Below are 22,748 nucleotides of genomic sequence, written 5' to 3'. Positions count from 1 at the left end.
CAGTGAATGAACCAGTTAAGTCATGCTTCATTGAGTCATTCGTGATAAGTCGAGTCACAGTGAAGTGTTACCTTTTATTTCCCAGCTGGGAATCAGAAATGACTCTGAGGTTTCTGTAGACCAGCTCCCAGTCAGGAATCAGTCTGATCTGCTTCACTCCAGACTGTGAACGTTCCTGCTGTTCCAGACAGCAGTGACGATCCCGACCACGTTCATCTGAAAGGCTCTCTGTCGACATGAAACATCAGGAGGAAAAATCACATCAGTGAAATAACCAGCAGCTCGTAGACTGTGTGTGTGTGTGTGTGTGTGTGTGTGTGTGTGTGTGTGTTTGAGAGAGAGAGAGAGAGAGAGAGAGACAGCTGATTTCAGGTCAGTTTGTTCTTCTCTCGTCACATCTGAGGATCAAACAGCTGATTTTATTTTTCTAATTAATGTTGATTTTTGGTGTTCCACTTTTGCTCAAGAAGATTTGATTTATATGGGAATATTTACTGTGTGTGTGTGTGTGTGTGTGCATATGTCTATATGTGTGTGTGTGTTATGTAACTGTGGCCCAGCTCTCAGCTGTGATGTTCTCAGGATGACGAATCAAAACCTCACAGAGTAAAAACGAGCTGGATTCTCCCCAAAAATCCTCTGCAGCAGTAAAATATCATGTTCCTATCGTGTACTTGGGGTACTTATACTACAGTGATACTCCTGTGATATTTCTGTGTTTTTGTGACGACCCGATTGTCTTTGACATGAAAAATAAACATTCTATGTTTTAATGCTGTGAGTTGTACAGAACATCAGAAGTACTCTGAACTGAAACTGTGGTAGTTGTAGTATTTGTACTGTGATCAGTGTACAACTGATTCACATTCAGCTCTGATAATTACACGCTTCATTACATCACTGACACTAATTACACAGTAAATCATCTGCATTCATTTTTACTGGTCTGCCAACCAATCAGAGCGCTTTACATGTCATGTCAACTCTCTCTCTCTCACACACACACACACACACACACACACACAGAGTCATGTTGCCATCACTTTTGGGGACATTACATAAACTTAAATTCATTTCCTGGAGCGTTACCTTAACCTTAACCTAAGACTAACCTAAGACTAACCTAAGACTAACCTTAACCTTAACCTAAACCTTAACTCCAGTCTTAAAAAACTGAATGATTGACATTTTGGGGACCTGCATTTTGTCCCCATGAGGACAGCGAGTCCCCAGTGTGAGGGACACGCACTCAGTACTAACATTTAAAGGTTGTTTCATTGATCGTCACATGAATCTCCTCCCTCACCTCCTTTTTATCTCCTCCCCCACCTCCTTTTTTAATCTCCTCCCTCACCTCCTTTTTTAATCTCCTCCCTCACCTCCTTTTTTTTATCTCCTCACTCGCTTCCTTTTTTTATTTCCTCCCTTACCTCCTTTTTTGGATCTCCTGCCACACCTCTTCATCTCCTGCTTTCTCCATAAACTCTGCTCCTTCATTCCACCTCTTCTCCTCCTCTCCTGATCTGCTGTCTTTTTTTCTTGTTTCCATTGCCTCCTCTCCCCTCCTCCTCCTCTGCATCTCCTCTAACACCTCCTCTCCACTTTGACCTCCACATCCTCTCCACACTCCTCAGCTCCTCCTCGGCTGTTCTACACCTCCTCTTCACTCTTACCTCCTCCACTAGCTTCACCTCCTCCTCTCTGGGAATTATTCTTCTCATATCCCTCTCCTTCTCTTGCTCCCCTCCTCTTTTAACGCCTCTGGCAACTCTTGTCCACCTCCTTCTTATTTCTTCTCCTCACCTCCTCTACTCCTCCTTACATTTATGTACCCCCACCCTTTCTCCTCTGCATCTTATCTGCTTTCATCCCTCTACCTCACCTCCTCCTGCCCTGATCTCCTCTCCTCTGCACCCTCCTTTCAAGAAAATAACTCCTCCTCCATCTCCTCTACTCATTCTCCTCAGCTCCTCCTCAGTTTCTCCTCCCCTCATTTGAACTCCTTTCTACACATCGTCTCCTCTTGACCTTCACTTATTATACTTCTTCCTCACCTCCTCCTTTCTGGACCTCCTGCTCTTCTTCTGGTCCACCGTAGCACCTCCTCACCTCTTGCTTTGTCCTTCTTTCTCACTTTGTCCCCCTCCCAGTGAGGGTTAGGGTTAGGGTTAGGGAGGGTGCACTGTACCTCCTCTTCTCCTCCACTAACACACCTCCTCTCCAGTTTGACCTTCATTTTTACTTATTTCTCCCTTGCCTCTTCCTCTCTACACCTCCTTATTTTAATGCCCCCTCACCTCCTCATCTCTTTCATGTCCTCCTATCTACTACTTTCTCTTCCCCTGTTACCCTGAACACTTCATCACCGCTTCCTCTCCTCTTCTACTGCGCCTCCTTGAGGTTTTGCTTTTTGTTTTTTTGTTTTTTTTTTAACCTCCTTTCTGTCTCCTCTGCATCTCCTCCTTTTGGGATGACAACTCCTTACACTTTGACTCAGTACCCTCCTCACAGGAGGAGAGATCGCGGCGTCAGTGTCAGAATAAATGTTTGTAATACGTTAATGTTGAGTTACGCAAACATGATCTTTTCCTAAACTTAACGAGTTATGTTTCCGAAATAGAACCAAAATGAGACAAAGCTGAAAAGAAAAAATTAATTAAAAACAAGTCAACAGCACATCAGTAAGTTCCACACAGGAGCTGGAAACCCTGTCTCCAGCTCAAAGTCCTGTTCTTGACCAGGTCCTGGTCTCACACAGACTGGAGTTTACTGGGGTCCTGGTCATGTTAATCCTCACCTCCACCCCCTCCTCCATCACTTTGTCCTTGTCTCTTTCCATCTTCACCTTCATTTCTTTTTCATCTCCTCTTCCACCGCCTTATTTTTGTGTCTCCTTCTTAACCTCCTCATCTCCATCCTCTAGCACCTCCTCTCCTTTCACCCCCCCCCCCCCCCCCCCCCCCCCCACACACACATCGTCTCCTTCCCCAAATCCGTGTTTTCTTTGCTCCTCTTTCCACCTCCTCCTCTTCTGTCAGGATCTCCTGTGCACCTCCTGTTTCCTCTTCCCCCCTCTCAGTCTACCCCAAACAGCGGGAAGCGCAGCCGTCTCCTCTCTCCAGCAGCAGCAACAGCAGCAGCCTCTCGGTGTTTCGGCGGAGCAGGGGGGAAACTGGAGGAGCGGCAGAGCGATGCTGAGAGCGCGGCAGGATGGCTTTCACCTCCTCCTCCTCCTGGTTCCGGACTCACCAAGTCTTCCTCCTTCTGCAGCTCTTCCTCGTGCCGCCGTGCCTTCTCCACCCGCAGCCGTGCCACCTCCTGGCTCAGATCGGACACACAGTGCGCGTCGGTGCGCTCCTGCCGGCGCAGAAGGCGGCTCGCGTGCAGGTCCAGGCGGCGCTGAGCCGCGCTGCAGCTGCGATGAGCCGGGACCCGGACCCGTATCCGGAACGAGAGCGGGACAACTTTCTGCCCTACAATCTGAGCCTGGAGCTAGTGTCTCAGCAGCCGGCCGCCGCGGACCCGGAGTCCCTGTTCCGGTGCGTGTGTCAGGGCGTGGTGGTGCAGGGAGTGTCCGCCGTGCTCGCCTTCCCGCAGAACCGCGAGGAGCTGCTACAGGTGGATTTCATGGCTTCCTTTCTGGAGATCCCGTTCCTCAGCGTCTTTGAACACGGGGAGCCGCTCCGCACACAGGTAGGACATACAACTCTCCCAACACCACACCTGGACTGGGGGCGGCACGTGCGCTCCCGGGGCTGACATGTGGTTTTGTGTTTGACCTTGACCTGTTTGATGTCTGGAGGTTCCGGTTCGTGGCTTAAAACCCGCAGCGCGTGCGGCTCCTCAGAGCTTTCATGATTCACTCTTTATTTCTCTGCTTTCATGTTTCTGGTGTCTGGAGTCCGCTTCGGTCCACATGAGATTATTTCCCACAAACCATCAGACACGCCAGGAAAAAAGAGGGAAAACCGTCAGAGATTTAAGACTCAACAATTAGGTCAGTGTGAGCTGGAAACCTTGTATCTCCAGTTCTACTGATTCCCAACAAGTGAGAGCATTTTGTCACCTCAGAAACATGATGTTCGTTGCATGTTGAAAATATGGAGGTTAAGGTCGTGAAGGCGCTTTGGAGAAATGAGGTCTGATGAAGATCAAAGCATTTTGTTGTTTAAGAGGTTTCAGTGTGACATCGCGCATGGACCATCAGCTACTTCTTTAATTAAACGGTTTCACATAAAAGTTTATTTATTTATTAAGAAGCCTCTTATTGTTCTTCGCTATGGAGGACCGAAACTGCCTCCATAAGAAATGAGGGAGGACAGAAATGACTCAGTACGTTAATATGCCGTTAAATGAGAGCAGGCATCAATTCATAACATGTGACATCGATTCATATTTACATTTAGATTTGCTTTTGGATTTATCTATTTATTTATTTACATATTTATTTACTTTCAATGTATTTATTTATTTCTGTATATTTTCCCAAACTTACTTATTTTTGTGTTTTCCTTTTATGTTTCTTTTACATTTCTTTTAATGTTAATCAAAAGTTGTAACCTACCTGCACAGGCTAACCATGTTGTATTTCCGGCGGGAACGGGCCATTACCTCACCGCCTGACATAAAAATTACCACAGTGAAACTTGTTTTACTGGTTAACATGAGATGGAGCTCATCCTCTTGGAGTTTCTGTTGCTTTGGAAGCTTAACGTTATCGTTGTTGTCCTTCTTCAGTCAAACGGGGAGCCTTTTTTATCAAAATGGTTGATGGTATTTTTGTTTGTGTTAATGTTCATGCTATTTGGTGATTCTGAAGATTTCCCTCTTGGCAACAGCCGCATAGTTTCAATAAAATACATTGAATAAATGTAACATACTGACAGAATAACAGTGGTATGACGGTTTCAGTGGTGGGCCTGGCTTTCGTTGGCTGCAGTGTTCTGTATGACGGGGGTCAGCAGGTCTGTGAGGGTCCCTGGCCGGCTGGTTAGCTAGCTGCCCTCGGAGGACTGAATGGAGCTTCTCAACTCTGAAAACATTTTTGATTTGTCATCAATTTGCCGGAAACAGCCAACATTCATGATCTACACTGTTGATTTTCTTGCCCTAAATATTGTCAGAAGCACTTCAAACTGTTCTTTTTAGATCAAATGTCTGTGGGTGATGCTCACATTCGGCTTCAGCTTCAGCTTTGGTGGATGTGGTCAGGACTGTAGAGACAACCAAGACTTTCTTCATCAAAGAAAAACAGATCTGTTTTCAGATTGATGATGACGTTTTCTTCAGATAATTGAGATGATTTTTGAACATTAACTTCTTACGAAGATCCTCTTCTTTGAGTAAATTACATGTCATCACTGTACTACAATGTCCATCATCACCCAGTGTTGTAGAACAGAAGTTATAGAAATACTACCTCTGCTACTTGTACATTAGTAGTTTAAAGAACTGATTAGTTTACATTCACCTCTTCTGTTCTGTCACTCTCCATCTCTGCTGAAGCTGTGCTAAGATAACAGTGAGCTAACATTAAGCAAATGCTAAGCTAGCATTTCAAACAGCTGAGAGTTCAAGCAGCAACAAGGTTTTCGGCTCTTTGAATTGTTATTTGAATCCTTCAGTTAATCAATATGCACAAACAGTTTTCTGTCATGGTTTTGGCTATTTCCTGTTTAATGCTGAAAGAGTTTTCCTCCTCGTGTCATTGTTTGCTTTACTTCCTGTGTTTCCTAGCTTTGTGATTGTTGATTTGTTTCACTTGTCCCTCGTTAGCCTTCCCTTTTTAATTCTGGGTTTTCCCTCAGTCTGTCTCATCGCTGCCTTGCTTTGAACTTTTGTGTTCTGCTCTCTGTTGCATTTGTTTGCCTCCTCTGGTTTTACCCATGCTGGTCTCTCCATCCAACAAGTCTTTTGAGCTGCACCAGCTCTGCATTTTCTAGTCTGTGTTTGGGTTCATGCTCTAGAGTTCCTGGTTTCCCCATATGTACAAGTGTGAGAGTTTATGGTCTGATTTCAGTGTTTTTACACTAGATGTATATTTATATTGAATATTTCTTGCATACTTACTCTTAAAATTCACATTTAACGTGTTGTAATGTTATAATTTACATATGTGTGCTGTGTTTGTGACGGTGAATCAATCGGAGGACTGGAGGGCAAGAGCAGCAGGTGGCAGGTGGAGGGGTGGAGGGATGCAGCAGCAGGTGGAGAGATGCAGTAGCAGGTGGAGGAATGGAGGATGCGGCAGCAGGTGGAGGGATGCTGCAGCAGGTGGAGGGATGGAGGATACTGCAGCAGGTGGAGGGGTGGAAGGATGCTGCAGCAGGTGGAGAGATGTAGCAGCAGGTGGAGGGATGCAGCAGCAGGTGGAGAGATGCAGCAGCAGGTGGAGGGATGGAGGATGCTGCAGCAGGTGGAGAGATGTAGCAGCAGGTGGAGGGATGCTGCAGCAGGTGGAGGGATGGAGGATGCTCCAGCAGGTGGAAAGATGTAGCAGCAGGTGGAGGGATGGAGGATGCTCCAGCAGGTGGAGAGATGGAGGATGCTGCAACAGGTGGAGGGATGCTGCAGCAGGTGGAGGGATGGAGGATGCTGCAACAGGTGGAGGGATGTAGCAGCAGGTGGAGGGATGCTGCAGCAGGTGGAGGATGCAACAGCAGGTGGAGGGATGGAGGATGCAGCAGCAGGTGGAGGGATGGAGGATGCAGCAGCAGGTGGAGGGATGTAGCAGCAGGTGGAGGGATGGGGGATGCAGCAGCAGGTGGAGAGATACAGCAGCAGGTGGAGGGATGGAGGATGCTGCAGCAGGTGGAGGGATGTAGCAGCAGGTGGAGGGATGCTGCAGCAGGTGGAGGGATGGAGGATGCTCCAGCAGTTGGAGAGATGTAGCAGCAGGTGGAGGGATGGAGGATGCTCCAGCAGGTGGAGAGATGTAGCAGCAGGTGGAGGGATGCTGCAGCAGGTGGAGGGATGTAGCAGCAGGTGGAGGGATGGTACACATGTTACGTTTCATTGGCAGTCAGTGGAATCGTCTGATTGGCTGTTCGGTGGCCGTGAATCATCGTCTGTTTCGCTTGTTTTCCAGACGCCACCTTCTGACCGGCTGAGCGTTTTCTTGTGACGTCACGTTTAGGGTTCAGTCCAACAACAGTGAGTTCTTCAGTCCTGAGCAACAAAGCTTTCATGTTTTGTGTCTGTGCTGAAGCGGCAGAGCGGCTGATTCTGCTGCCTCTCTGTGTTTGAAGCGACTCCACTCGTCCTCCTGCTGTTTGTTGTTGTTGATTTCAGAGATTCTCTGAAGGAGCTCCAACATCTGCTCAGAGACTCAGAGACTCAGAGAGGGAAACTCGCTGCTGTTTGATGTTTACACAGCAGATTCCTCTCATCAGGTCAGAGTCGGTCAACAACGGGTTTTTATTCCAGCTTGATTTCTCTTTCTGCTCCTCCAGCAGCAGCCAAAACATCTGAACTCCTTTCATTTGAGTTTGGTTGCTGTTTGCTTCCTGTTTTCTGTGTTTCACTGCGAACCATCATCTACTAAATCATTACAACACTGACTGCAGTGTCAAAAGCAGCCTTGCAAACCCTTTGAACATGTGAAGTTTAGTTGCCAGGTTGTGTGGCTGGTTGCTGTTTTCTGTGTTTCATTGCAAACTTCATGTTATATGGTTCCCAACCTGAGGGTCAGGACCCACCAAAGAGTCACAGATAAATCTGAGGGGTCTTCAGATGATTTATTAACAAGATTATAAATAAGAAAATAAACCAACTCACTGACAGGATATGATGGTGTGACCTGCTGTGGCTGTTGGTTGACAGGATTTTATCGCACCCGAGTTTATTTTGTAGCTTTGAACGCGTCAAGCCTTGTCACTCACTGAGAAAACAGCTGATAAAAGCTTTCAGAATATGAATGAAGTTTGGTTGTCTGATTTTCTGCTCTTCAGTTCCAAATCAAGCAGCACTGAGATTAAAACATAAAGACATCTGTATGAAGTTATGTGAGAATCTGTCAGGTACTAAGTGGATTTCTTGAGAAGCAAGCATGTGAAAAACAAAATTTGGTCACACATTACGCAAACATCTTCATCATTAGGTAGTTGCTAATTAGCATGCATATCATTAGCGTTTTGACTCTTACTGAGAGAGTATGCTATAATATGAATGCTAATAAGCAACTAGTTAATGGTGACTGTGGGTATTATAAAATGTGGCCAAACTTCATTTAAAATTAGAACATGCTCAGCCGTCACCCCAATGACACGCTGACAAGTTGAACACAAATCTGATTTATTGATCAGAGATGAAGCTGCTGTTGAAACCTCTGAGATGTTCAGAACAAACAACCTCAATAACACAAAGAACCAAAACATCAAATTCATTTACAATCGTAAATCATCAGCAGCAATAAGAATGATGTGCTCGTACTCTTCTTTCCTCTCGTTGAAGGACAGTGGGTGCAGTGACTGTTTCTGTTGAACTTTAAATGAAACACAGTCTGAGTGTGTTGATCCAGTTTGACAGCTGGTGACATCACAGCGAAAGCATCCGATAATCAGATTGATAATCATACTGACGATCTACAGCAGCAGTAGAGAATAATCATGTTTATGATGATTATTTGGGAATCAGAGGTTTCTAGCTGCTGTTGTCAGAGTTAAATTCAGCCTGACGGTGAAATAACTGAATCTTTTAATCCCTCTGAAGACGAGCAGTAGCAGATTAGTTTCCCATGATGCCTCATTCGTCTCTTTTTGTTTGACCTCAGCAGGTCTGACTGGCTTTATTTCACCTCTGAGATTTAAACACAAACACCTGACTGAGACATGAAAACTAAAAATACTTCAGCTCAGAGCCCTGCAGGGACCAATGAGCTGGTGGGAGCCAGTGACAAGCCAAAGAAGTATGAATTAAAACATTTTGTATCACGGCTGCAAAGACATTTGGCCACTGAAATATTTTAACAGAAGCAATCTGAGAGTGACGCTAAAGCATATTTTCCGTGAAGGGGCTCTAAAAACTACAATATCCACAGAGGCAGAGCTGCAAAGCATCCATGTGGAAATCACACCGAGCATATCATATTAGAGGAACAGTAACGTGGTCCAGTGAAGATCAATAGAGGACTGGAGCCTAATTTAGCATCACCTGACTGATCTCAGGGGAAGTCACAATGAATGACCAATAACACACTTGGTCCACTAATGAGCAGAGCTTTTAAAACGACAGTTTTTTAAAAAACAGACAACAGTGTACCCTTAAGTGTTGATATGAGACGCACTGGGCTTTCAACCATCCAGCCATGACCATATTACATGCTCAGAGCAACTGCTCCATCCGATGTAGTTGAAAGACTGAAGATGTCCTGAGAGATGTGGGGGTCAGTGTGAGACCGAAAACCAACAATCTTCTCTTAAACCTAACCAAGTAGTTTTGGTTTCACAGTGTTTACCACATGTTAGAAAGGCTTGACAGATGCTAAAGGGCCAATCTTATGCATCTGTATGTGACATCGAGGAGCGTGACACAGCGGCGTTGGTATTTGGTGACCTGGGATAAGAACGTGTTGGTATAACAGACACAGAAGGCTTGCAGTGACCAGTAAAACTAGTAACACCAGTCAGTTACAGCTGTGGTGAATCAGTCTGCAATGGTAACTGTATCAGACTGTGTGTTTCAACTGCATGTCTTCCCATACATAAATATGTTTATGGGTTAGCTCTGTGAGGATAGAGGGTGCAGTACACGGTGCAGATTGTACATCCTTTTGAGGCAAAACCAGCACTGTTTGAATGTAGCATCTTGCTGATATGTTGGGAAGTTACAGCTGCTGACAGTGGAGAACACTGTCATTTGGTGGTCTCTGCAGCCATTTGAGGCCGTGAGGCTGAAGTCCAGTGGAAATTGATAGAGCTCCTCTTCTGTTCGGGGCTGGATTATGCCTTCAGAGAGTGCTCATAAACCTTCATCACTGCAGAGCGGGTCGATACCGACAACTGAATGACGCCATGACTCACTGGTTCATGGGACAATAAACTGCTATATTACCTCTGCCAACAGGTTATGTTTTCAGATTATTATAGTTTTTCAACTGAGACTGTTTGTCTGCAGGATTACTTCATAATCTCTCACAGAACAGACACCTTCCTGCTCCCCCTGTGTTTTACTTACATTCTTCTGATGATATCCTTATTTTTTTGCCAAGAATTTTGGAAAGTGGATCCTGGATACTTATCAATCACAGGGACTGAATGCTACCATTGTATTTTAATAATTGTTATTATTTGTCAGTGCTGTGTGAGCATGATCTCCAAACAGCACAGACCTCTTTGCTGTGTCTTTGACTGGAAACCTGCGATCAGGACAGAGAGAATATGACAACGTCTGTGAGTGACTGACTGAGGATTGAACAGCTTGAAAAGAAGATTGAAGCACTGCATCAAATACATGAGAATGAGAAATTAATTGACTCTGTAGCAGCCTCTGTACAAGGTGCTGAAAATTACACTTTTACCAAGGATTACTTCAGCTATAGCATCCTGACAAGCTGCTCTGGATGTGTCCACCGGATCAGCTGTTGAGGCTCCCAAACCAGCCATCCCTGATGACACTTCTTACTGGGACAGCACCGGTGTAAGACTGAGAGCATCTACTTCAGCCGGGACATGGTCTGACGTTGTCCACCACAAAACCAAATCCAGCAAGAAATTAAGTAAAAGGGCGCCAGCACTCGCCCTACCACCCAAACTGTCACTGCAAAACAGGCATGACCAAATGAATCTGAACAACTAAAGGTGTGATAATGCTAACTATGTTGAGGCCAGGGAAACTAATCACATCAAGCATTAAGGCTGGCCAAAACCCAAAAAATAAACCCCAAACCACTGCAAGGCCGAGGGCCAGGAAAAATATTGTCAACTCCCCATCTGGAAAGCCAAGGGCCTAAGACATTCAGAGAATGTGAGTGAAAAGGGGGAAGAGAGGGGACGTCATGCAGACACTGCTTTTCAACGTGGACTCTCATTGGCTACTATTGACTGAACATGACATGGAAGATCCTGATTCATCAAGTGGGTGTCAATCAAAAAGCCAGAGTGCAATGGCCATTTTGAGACCAGCATGTTTCTTATGCATACATGCTGACCAGAGGTATAAGGAGAAAGGGCAGAATAGCAGCATGTCTGATAGCTAATTTGAAATGATTAAACAACATAATCTGGATTATTATCGTGTTTAGGACTAAGTATTTTACTAGATTGGATTGTCTGGACCTTTGTCAATGTGATCAGATGTCTGTGAAGATTCTCATTCATCCAGGTCATGGTACTATGAAGTGCTTCCAAAGGCAACTGCACTTGCTTGTGGTTCTAGAAGATGTTTCATCTCTCATCCAAAAGGCTTCTTCAGTTCTAACTGACTGGTGGGGCATCCCAGGCATTCGTCCTCTCGCAGGATCATAGCTCCGCCCAGCATCATGTGACTCGATAGGGTCATGTGAGTCCTGAGACGTTTCTCAATACCAAGTACGCCAAGTTCGGACTTACGAACTTGGCAGTTTGGACTTAGCAAGTTTGACCTGGGAGTACAGTCTCTCCAGGACGGGAGGACGCAGGATGGTCATTCTGCAATCTGGACGGCAGCGTACTTGATGATGTCACCATCTCAGCTCGTCTTCCGGTTATTTTCACCAGTAATATATATTTGAAATAAAAAGAAATATGATATAAAGCACAACCCTGTATCTTTTGGTTTTCATTAAAAAATATTAATATTTATTTTCACAGATTTGTGACCTATAAAAAACAAAAAGTAAAAACACAAAAAAAGTAAAACTACATTTGTAGTTTGCATTCGTTGCTACAAAATGCATTCTGGGATACGTGGCTGCCCCAAGTCCACACAAGTCACCACCCGATGCATCCTCGATAAAATGGGAGGGGCAAAAACACATCCGGGTACTTGACTGTACTTGGCGAGATGCGGACTTTTGAATTGGAACAGAACTTGGACTGAGACTGATGACGTTTGTCAAGTACACAAGAACACAAGAACAGAGAAGAACGCACGTTGCGAAAGGCCTCTGGTGTTGATGGCTTAATGGGTGTTGATGGGTGAGACTGGATGGATGATTGACCCACCTGCCCAGCATGGGACTCAATATTGTCATGTGAGTCCTGGTGTCTCAGGACTGCATTGTAAGTGGCTGATAAGTGGTGTCTTAGACCACCTCCTCTGTTCAGTGATGGTCTTTCCAATTTGACATGGGTGGTTCCTTTCTCTCCTCTATCAAACCATCGTTCTTCCCTGGCCCTGCTCCTCCTCCTGGCCTTCTGTCCTTGTGGTCACATTCTGAGTCTGAGTGTGCTCCAGAGAGTTGAGTGACAAAAATCGCAGTTGTGCAAATTAGCAGTTGTGTACATTGAAGGGTGGAGGACCACTTGGGGATGAGCAATCAAAATGTTGAGACGATCCACATCTTCCAACCAGTCAGAATCCAGAATTCTCAGTGGCCTCTAATTTTGAAAAAAACTTTTGATGAACAGAACTATTTGTATTTTTTTTTTCATTCTTATAACAGCTCCATTTAAATACAATAAATATTCATTTGTCATTTTTTAAAAATTGAAATTGAAATGAAAACTAGAGGAAACTTTATCAAGAAAAAGTTAGTAAGATATAAGATCATAAAAAAGTGAATTTCTTCCAGGGAGGCACTCTGGCAGTTGACCTTTGACCTTTTATCCATAGAAGAGAAACCTGTGATGATGTAACACAGTCGCATTTTAATGAATTTCTAAATGAGCTGTCAAACTGATTCCAGAATCTCGTTAAGACTCCCTCTTTACCAGACTTAACGAGCTGATAATTAGCTGCTGACGCTTCAGTCTCTGTAGGCTGATAAACAGACTGCTGATAACATATCAGGCTGATCCCAGACCAGCTGGAGATCCCTTATTAGACACACACACACACACACACACACACACACCCCCTCACTCACACATGCACACCCCCTCACATACACCCCCCCTCACACACACACACACACACACACACTGAGCCCTGAGCTGCCTTCAGGCTCTCAGACGTCAGTGGGAAACGTCTCCAGCAGATCAGAGAAATCAGAAATGTGTCAAATCTAAAGCAGGTGACAGATTAGACTAACTGGCTTATTGTGTGAATCACACACTGACTGAATAAAAGCAGACTCACCTGTTTCCTCCTGATTTCACCTGAAGGTTTCCTCTTTCTCACTTTGATTTTCTGAAAAATTTTCAGTAGAAATCTAAAAAACCACCATGGAGATGTGTTTGACAGGTGAAGCTTCCACATTCGATTGTTAAACTTTATTGAAATCAACCCGCCTCAGTTTGAAGGAAGTCCTCCATGACGGATCAGCATAGTCATTCAGACCTTCATGAAACTTCAGAAAGAGGACTTCCTGCAGGGCTGACGATCCGAATGAAGCGTCAGACTCGAACAGACAAAGACAGATCAACGCTTCCTGTTTTACTTTGCTTTAGTTCACACCTGGACTCTGCCCTGAACCGTCTGACTCGTCTCATTGGTTAACTTCAGTCGTTGTTAGCTGAATGAAAAGAAAGTACACTGAACACTATAAAAAAATATAAAAAAATCTAGAATACTAAACATACCTAATATACTCCAAATATACTAGTTGTTTTATATTCGCTTTTGCTTTTCTTCAATTTAAAGTAGAACTGTAAAACTTTGTGTTGTACTGTTGTACTTTTAGTGTACAAAAACAACATTAATAGATTACAAACACGTCTACACTGGGACAGGAGTGTGTTTTACTTCTTGAGCATTTTCAATATGGTTAAAGGTAAATGGACTGTATTTATAGAGCACTTTTCTTAGCATTCACCCATTCACACACACATTTGTACACCGAACACACACTCTCGGGAGAAGTTTGCAGTTCAGTATCTTGCCCTTGGATACTTCGACATGTAGGCTGCAGGGATCGAACCAACCAGCAACCTGGAAATATTTGGCCCTCTTATTGTCTGATCCTTAGAATTTATTGGTCACTGCGTGTTTCTCCTGTCACTGACAGCATGATGCAGCATTCTGGATGTCAGAGCTTTAAAAATTGTGTTGTTTTGTTGTTGTGACAGAAGTGTGAAATAAGTTCACGTCGAGGTCGGCCTGGAATGGACGTGCTTCTGTTCTCTGTGTCTGCGACGCTGCCTGGCAAAGAGCTATATACAGAAAATGTGCTTTTGAATATGTCACTACAGCATAAAATTAATATGCTTTTGATCTGTATCAGTACATTTTAAGTCACCGACAGTGTTTTAACGCACTTACTGAAAATATGCTACAAAGTATTTTATCTTAAAAGTGCACTTTAAATATTGAACTCAAATTTTACTGAAATTCTATTTTACTGTAGTACATTTATCAAAAGTATACTCTCAATCGATTTCAAGTATACCTTTACATAAAATGTACTGAAAGTGTATTTTGCAATATTTAGATATACTTAAGTAGTAAGTACACTTAAGTATATTCTTTTATTCACTTCGGTGACCGTGTTGTTGATCTCGTTGTTCATCTGAAGTAGTACATTTTATTTAGAAGCACCAGTGTAATTTGCACTGCATGTATATAAGGTGGAGCTGTGCACTGAACCCGCATTGGACCCGTTCACGTGACTCGATGGTCACCATTTGTCTGGTGGCAGAGAAACCAGCCTGCAGTAGTTCATACACTTCAGCGGTGAACCAGAGAACTGCAGAGTAACACTGGGCTCACAACATTTGCGTATCACGTCTGCCCTTCAGCATCCTCGGCCATAGTCTGTCAGAGTTAGAACTAAATCACACTTCCTTCTGTATGAAGCGCCGCTGTGTCACTGTACGCAGTGGTAACAGCAGTTAGCTTATGAACTCTCTCCAGGAGTCTGTCTGACCTGCTGGACTCAGCAGGACACTTGAAAAACTTCCTTGAAAACATCTAAAGGCTTTTTGATAGCATCACAAAGAAACTAATGGTGGACGAATACACATGACAAAGGCAAATCCTCTTTGCTGCAACAAATACTTGTGTCCTGCACAAACAGCCTGTCTTCCAGTCAGAGAGGAGCAAACCCTATCGTTTTAACACTAAACTCTTTATCAACTGATGGTTGGTAAAAACACACCTCTGTTTGTCAGTTTGTAAACAGCAGCAGTCTGCGAGCCCCAATCGAACCTTAAATGTGTTTATTTCTTCTATCAGCGTGATGTTATTATATTCTCTGAGCTCTCACAGCGAGCTGCAGTTTGCTCTTCATGTGTTTTCAGCTCATCTGCAGTGAAGTCCTGCAGCAGCGTCGACACTTTCTGTTTCGTCTTTCTGACTCGGCTCCAGTGTTGTCGCTCAGTTCTTGTTGTTGTGGTGTCGCTGTATTTCAGTGTGAAATAAATCCAGTGTGACTTTGAGCTGCTGGATGTTTTCTGATGAAGTGAAAACCTTCACAAACACAAACATTTATTTCCTGTTTCAAGGCTCTTTGATCAGAGGAGGATTATCCTGCTGTCACTCCCACTCTCTGACGTCTGCTTCACTTTCGTCTGTTTTCTGTTTCTCTCTCCACATTAACATTCACTGTGGCTGTTGGTTTAAAATGACTGCTCCTCTCTCTGATGGACAAATGAGAGAGCTGTGAGGAAAAAAGAAACACAAGTAAAACATAAGCAAATTAAACATTCAGCAATTACAGAAATTACAGCAAGGAAGCTGTTGAGCTAAAGTCCTCTTGGGCTTGGATGGTCCAGAAGGCCTCAAGGAAGCTGTAGCCAACTGTCAGACAACTCAGGAGGAGGAGGCAGGCCTTAGCCCAGATCTGTTTTCTGATCAGTCACTTGGAGGTGAGATCAACAGGTGGAGTGATATGTTTCAGACTGTTGTGGTTCAGAGGGAACTGATCCTGAAGGTGACGCTCTGGATTCTGCAGTGGATCTCTGTTGAAGTCCTCAGCTGTTGTTCTGTTCTCTGGGAAGTGACTGAAAGAATGAGATGGTTTCCTCTCCAGGGCGTCTGGACTCATATCCAGGAGGACCAAGAGAAGCACTGCTCCTTCATGCTGAAAGGAGCCAGTTCATGATAAACATGTGATCATGAATATCTTTAGGAGGTTTTCTGGAAACATTTGGCTGGTTGGAGACCAGGACACACTGGAGAGATGATACATATCATTTGGCTTGAGAACATCTCAAGATCCTCCAGGAGGAGCTGGAAGCTGCTTTGGAGATGTTTGGATGACCTTACTCAGCCTGCTGCCGCTTCAAACCTGCCATGGATGTTTCTTATAGTTTTAACGTTATGATTTGTGATTAGTGTTTTTGGCTGCATCATATTCATCAGTTTCCCCTGGAAACTTTGATTTGTGTTTGAATTGTGTTTTCTGCATGTGTAGGGTGCTTCTTTATGTTGTGCTCGCGTCATTTACTTGGTGTGCTGTTGGTTTACTTTTTTGCACCGTTCTTTTCTAATGTGACATGTTAAAGTGATGAAGACATCCTGTCTTATCTAAAGTATTATCAACAGATAAACTGCAGAGATTTTTCCACTGATGAAGAAATAAACCTGCAGTTGGAGTGAAACTGATGGTTAAAAACCATCATCAAACCTTTTTCTGTAGCACACAGCAGCAGCAGCTCTGCTCTCAGCTGATTGGCTCGTTTTCAGCTGATTGAAGTCCTCTGTACATCAGTTTCTTTTTCTCTTTAAATTTTCTGCATAAAGCAGATAATCAGTGCAGTTGTTCTCCCAGCAGACTTTGCTCTTCTCTGTGTCAGGATCATAGATAAACAGCAGAGTGAGAACTCCTCCTCTGGATACAGCTAGCTGCATGCTAACAGCTGTCTCCTGCTGACTGAAGGAACGTTAACACAGCCTGACATGAACAGGTGAAGGATGCTGATGGAACACGTGTTCACCACCTTAGAGTCTGGTCACACCAGGAAGTGTCACAATGAAGTTCAGTAACACCACAGATATTTAGCTCTAAGACTCACAGCCACCAAGCTCATCATCCAGCAGACGTGAGGTTGCAGTTTCACTGTCCACTAAAAATGTTTCTGAATGTCTGCTCTTCCTCCCTCTCATTTATGAAATAGTTCTGTTTTATGTGATGTTTGAACTTGAATGTGGCATGCACACATAGAACAAGCTTTTGTTGTTTGTATTTTTGGCAGTGATCATTTAAATGTCAGTACAGCTGATCTCAAATCGCGGCTGACGTCATTAACGTGTGTCCATTTTGATTTAGTCTGACGAGGTGTTCATGAACTGAGCAGCTTGGTAATGACTGCGTGTCAACATAGTTTTGCTGTATGTTTCAAGACAAAGTCTGAGTTAATTGTCCATTAAATATTCATTTATATACATTCACGGTGAACTTCAGGCCTCTGAGACTCAAACTGCTCCATCAAAACAGGAAGAAGGACGATGCAAACACCTGCTTCAAATTGATTTTATAGAAACAAAGAAACCAAAAACAAACACAGACTGACAGCTAACTCATTCATTGGATAGTCATGGTGATGTCATCCTGTGACATCAACTCTTCACTTCACTGATCTGTATGATAAAAAAAGGCAAATTTTATTCCCAACAGGTGTAAACGCAAGAAATGCCAATAGTAAGACATTATCTACAGAATCAACAGCTGGTGGTATGATATGAATACGGTGTATACACTGAAGGGAAAAGTAACTCAGAACACTTTAGTTATTTGTCCAGGGATCTAATTTCATTGTCAGCACAAAATAATAATAATAATAATAATAATAATAATAATAATAATAATAATAGTAATAATAAACTGTTAATCTTCAAGTTAATCAGTCAAGGAACTCAGAAGACAGAAGAAACACATGATTGAATACACATATGTATATTCAATCATGTGACATAAAGTGACTGAAAATTATTGCTGTCACTGCTGACCAAGATTGACCCAGCAAGACACATTAAAACACTAACTACACATACCACTGAGTGAGTACATGCAATGAAAACATGCAGTGGAACTTAGTGATTAACCAGTATGTACCAGATGAAGCAGGAAATGACGGTAAGATCCGTTTGGAAACACAGGAAACATTAAACAAAGGCACAGTCCAGCAGCTGAGAGATGTGGGAAGCCAAAGGAAAGGATCTGAAATATTAGATTATTACCTTTCTGTGTGCCTCAGGGTCTTCTTGTTTTGTAGTCTTATATGTATTTGCTGTGCACATGCAGGGCAAATGAAATGAATACAGCTCAGTGTCGCCACAGGTCAGTGTTCCTTTGTATCACAGGGGTGTGTGTTGGCTGTCTGACACCTCCTGTCTGCTTATTTCCACATTGTCAGGTTCCATCCCATCGTGACCTTCAAGTTCATCAGTTCAACCCTAAAATAAAAGAATCTTAACCTCTACCTGACAACACTATATACCATTTATGTAGAGTATAGACAAACACTGCAGGTGAGATCTATACAGTAAGGACAATCATATTAAATGTATGAATATATGACAGTGTATACTGTGCTAGTAGGTTTAAAGGGGAAACTGAAGGTTTTGAAATGTCTGAGATACAACCCATCCTTATCAGGTGTCACCTTCACCTGCTGAGTCTGACTGCAGTGCTTGTGTTGATGTTGCAGCTCATTAACTTCCTCCAGCTGATGGCCGGTCAGTCTGCTTCCTGCTGGAGGTCAGACCTCAAACACATCACACGCCCTGAAAACTCAGCAGGACTGTTGCACACTGGAGCTGCTGGCGGACTGAGGTGGCAGTTACTGACAGGAGGTGGAGTAATGATATAATGAATCATCACCTATTTCTCTTGCAGCTCGCCTCTTTTCATATCATGTCGGTCGTTTTCAGTCTTTTGATGGCTGATCTCATGAGTCTGCTGGATGCAAAGACTGCTGGGAGGTGATGTTTTCTTCACTTTTCAAAGAGAAACTGCTCTTTCGGTCACATGTTCACTGTTAGTTAACTGAACTCAATTTGTCTGGACAATTCTTATTATTCAAAGTTAAAAGGTTAAAATCATACAAACACCTACTGTATATATATATATACCATACTGCATGTATGAACTCCTGTATCAGTGAAGTACTCACATCTGTAACTCAAGTAAAAGTAGTACAACCACATTTCCAAAAAAGTTGGGACCCGGTAAAATTCCAATAGAAGCAGATGTGATGATTTGCACAACACAGAAACCCCTCATTTGACTGAAAATACCAGAAAGACAATAGATCAAATGTTGAAAACTTCTCTGAAAAGACGTTGTCTACTCGGCATCATGTTGCTCCAAATCCTGAATATATGGTTCAGCATTAGTGGAGCCTTAACAGATGTGCAGGTTAGCCATGCCATGTGCACTCATGCCCCCCACACCATCACGGATGCTGGCTTTTGAAGTGATAACGAGCCGGATGGCCCCTCAGCCCGGAGGATGCGCCATCCATGATTTCCAAAAAGAATTTCAATCTTTGACTCATAAGACCACCGGACAGTTTTCCACCTCAGTCCATCTTAACTGAGCTCAGACCAGAGAAGGTGATTTCTATTCGGTTTCTTCTTTGCATGTTCGAGTTTCAGCTTCATTTGTGGCTGCAGCGATGAACTGCGATCACAGACAATGGTTTTCTGTCTTCAATGCAGAGCTGTCTGAGGCCTGAAGATCAGGACCAGACAGTGCTGGTTTTCAGCCTTGTCTCTTGTGTCCAGAGATTTCTTCGGATTCTCTGAATCTTTTAATGACTTTTCACATTGAGAAACATTATTCTTAAACTGTTGCACTGTTTTCCACCGTAGTCTGTCAGAGTGGTGAAGCCCTCCTCATCTTTACTTCAGACAGATTCCGCCTCTCTGGGAGGCTCTTTTCAGACCCACCTGTTGCCAGGTAACCTGATTCATTGTGAGATGTTCGACCAGCTGCACACATTTGTACGGGCGGATAAGCCACCTGCTCATCATGAGCGTTATCCATTCACGTACCGACGGCATAGCATCAGGAGCAATTTGGGGTTCAGCGTCTTGCCCAAGGATACTTTGGCACGTGGACTGCCAAGGCCAGGGATCGAACTCAAAAGAACTCAAAGATCTAAAACATTTTCTATATACACAAAAAAAAACACATTTCTCTCAAATATTGTTCACAAATCTGTCTAAATCTGTGTTAGTGACCACTTCTCCTTTGCCAAGATAATCCATCCCACCTCACAGGCGTGGCATATCTAGATGCTGATTAGACAGCATGGTTATTGCACAGGTGTGCCTTAGGCTGGGCACAATAAAAGGCCACTCTGAAATGTTCAGTTTTGCTTTATTGGGGGAATCGGGGGGGGGGGGGGGTCAGAAAACCAGTCAGTGTCTGGTGTGACCACCATTTGCCTCACGTGTCGTGTCATGTTGCACTACACATCTCCTTCGCATAGAGTTGATCAGGTTGTTGATTGTGGCCTGTGGAATGTTGGTCCACTTCTCTTCAATGGCTGTGCGAAGTTGCTGGATGTTGGCAGGAACTGAAACATGCTGTCGTATACACCGATCCAGAGCATCCCAAACATGCTCAATGGGTGACATGTCCGGTGAGTATGCTGGCCATGCAAGAACTGGGACGTTTTCAGCTTCCAGGAATTGTGTACAGATCCTTGCAACATGGGGCCATGCATTATCATGCTGCAACATGAGGTGATGGTCATGGATGAATGGCACAACAATGGGCCTCAGGATCTCATCACGGTATCTCTGTGCATTCAAAATGCCATCAATAAAATGCACCTGTGTTCATTGTCCATAACATACGGCTGCCCATGATAATAATAATAAATGTAATTTATAATGCACTTTACATCAAACAAATTATCTCAAAGTGCTACATTGAAAAAAAAAAAAGTAAAAAATAACATCACAATAAAAACAACTAAAACTAGTGCAGAGCGAGGCTGCATATAGGCATATTGGGGGGTGAGCAGCTGTTTAAGGTAGGGGGAAGCAGTGCCATGGAGGCACTGGTGGGTCAGCAGGGAAATTTTGAATTCAATCCTGTACTGGACAGGAAGCCAGTGGAGAGACTTGAGGACAGGTGTAATGTGGTCATATTTTCGCACCCTCATCAGGATCCTGGCAGCACAGTTCTGAATGTACTGCAACTGCTGGATGTTCTTGCTGGGAATCCTGATGAGGAGTGCATTGCAGTAGTCCAGCCTGGAGGAGACAAAGGCATAGACAAGTTTTTCAGCATCGGAGAGAGTGAGTGTGGGGCAGAGTTTTGCAATGTTCCTGAGGTGGAAGAAGGAGGTCTTGCAAAGGTGCTTGATGTGGACCTCAAAGGTCAGGTGAGGGTCCATTCTGACACCGAGGTTAGTGACTGAAGATTAAAGGTGGATGTCATGGCTGGAGAAGGTGATGCTGGTGATAGTGGATGATCGGGTCTGGTGTGGGGTGCCGATGAGGATGGCTTCTGTTTTTGAGCTGTTGAGTTGCAGGAAGTTAGCCATCATCCATGCCTTTATCTATAGGGCTAGGATAGGGCTACAGAGGGGGTTGGATTGCTTCTGATGTAGAGTTGGCTGTCATCAGCATAGCAATGGAAAGATATTCCATGCTGGCTAATGACACAACCAAGAGGCAGCATGTACAGAGTGAAGAGGGAGGGGCCAAGGACTGATCCTTACGTCAATCCTAAGTCTGTTACAACGACGAACTGCAGTCAGGTCAAGACCCCGATGAGGACGATGAGTATGCAGATGAGCTTCCCTGAGACTCATCTGCATACTCATAAGTACTCAAAGAGTAAAGCATTACAAATCAGAAATTTGCAGAAATTCTTTGGTTATGCAAACTGATTGTTGCAGCAGCTATCTGGGTGGCTGGTCTCAGACGATCTTGGAGGCGAACATGCTGGATGTGGAGGTCCTGGACCGGTGTGGTTACACGTGGTCTGCGGTTGTGAGGCCTAGTGACGAGTCGGTCGTGAACGAAACAGCTCTCAGAGCCGGCTCTTTGAAGTGAACGATCGGAGCAGGCTCCTGCCTGGGAGCTGGAGTGGGAGCCGCTTTGGGGTTTTTTTGTTTTTTTTTTCTCGACTTTTTTTATGTTCAAGCCGCATGTGATTCGTCAACTACATAATGTGTGGTGGCTTCTGTGTGTGTGTGTGTGGGGGGGGTTACAGACACAGTGCACACATGCATGCGTACACACACACACACACACACACACACACAGAGCCGCAACAGGCAAAATGCAAAATTTTGCACATAATTTTGCATTATTTTGATAATAAATTAATTTAAGCAACAAAAAATCTGAGGAGCCACTGGGGAGCTGAAAGAGCCGGCTCTTTTATGAGAGCCGAGCCGTGAGAACCGCCTGTCTTAAAAGAGCCGGAATTCCCATCACTAGTGAGGCCGGTTGGATGTACTGCCAAATTGTCTGAAACGCCTTTGGAGACGGCTTATGGTGGAGAAATGAACATTCAATTCACGGACAACAGCTCTGGTGGACATTCCTGCAGTCAGCATGCCTATTGCACGCTCCATCAAAACTTGCCACTTCTGTGGCATTGTGCTGTGTGATAAAACTGAACATTTCAGAGTGGCCTTTTATTGTGCCCAGCCTAAAGCTTGGTTTAGGCTTCTGCGTCGCGGCGACGCCGTACCTACGCCGTCGACGCAGACCCCTACGCGGACCCTACGCCGTAGCCTGACGCGCACCTCCAAAAAATCCTG

The 22,748-nt window shown here is 44.2% G+C and overlaps 1 protein-coding gene across 1 annotated transcript in view; it reads left to right on the top strand.

The window, feature by feature from the left end:
* Positions 1-3,045: 3,045 nt before the first annotated feature.
* Positions 3,046-22,748, top strand: part of grin3bb (glutamate receptor, ionotropic, N-methyl-D-aspartate 3Bb) — a 66,788-nt gene continuing 47,085 nt past the window's right edge. Inside the window, exon 1 of the mRNA XM_076726898.1 lies at positions 3,046-3,693. Coding sequence (XP_076583013.1) covers positions 3,211-3,693 — 483 coding nt within the window. The 5' untranslated portion in view covers positions 3,046-3,210. The remainder of the gene's footprint in view (positions 3,694-22,748) is intronic.

This window comes from Chaetodon auriga, chromosome 3 (assembly GCF_051107435.1).
Source record: "Chaetodon auriga isolate fChaAug3 chromosome 3, fChaAug3.hap1, whole genome shotgun sequence".
NCBI classification, from domain to species: domain Eukaryota; kingdom Metazoa; phylum Chordata; class Actinopteri; order Chaetodontiformes; family Chaetodontidae; genus Chaetodon; species Chaetodon auriga.
This window is presented reverse-complemented; position numbering and strand designations above follow the sequence as displayed.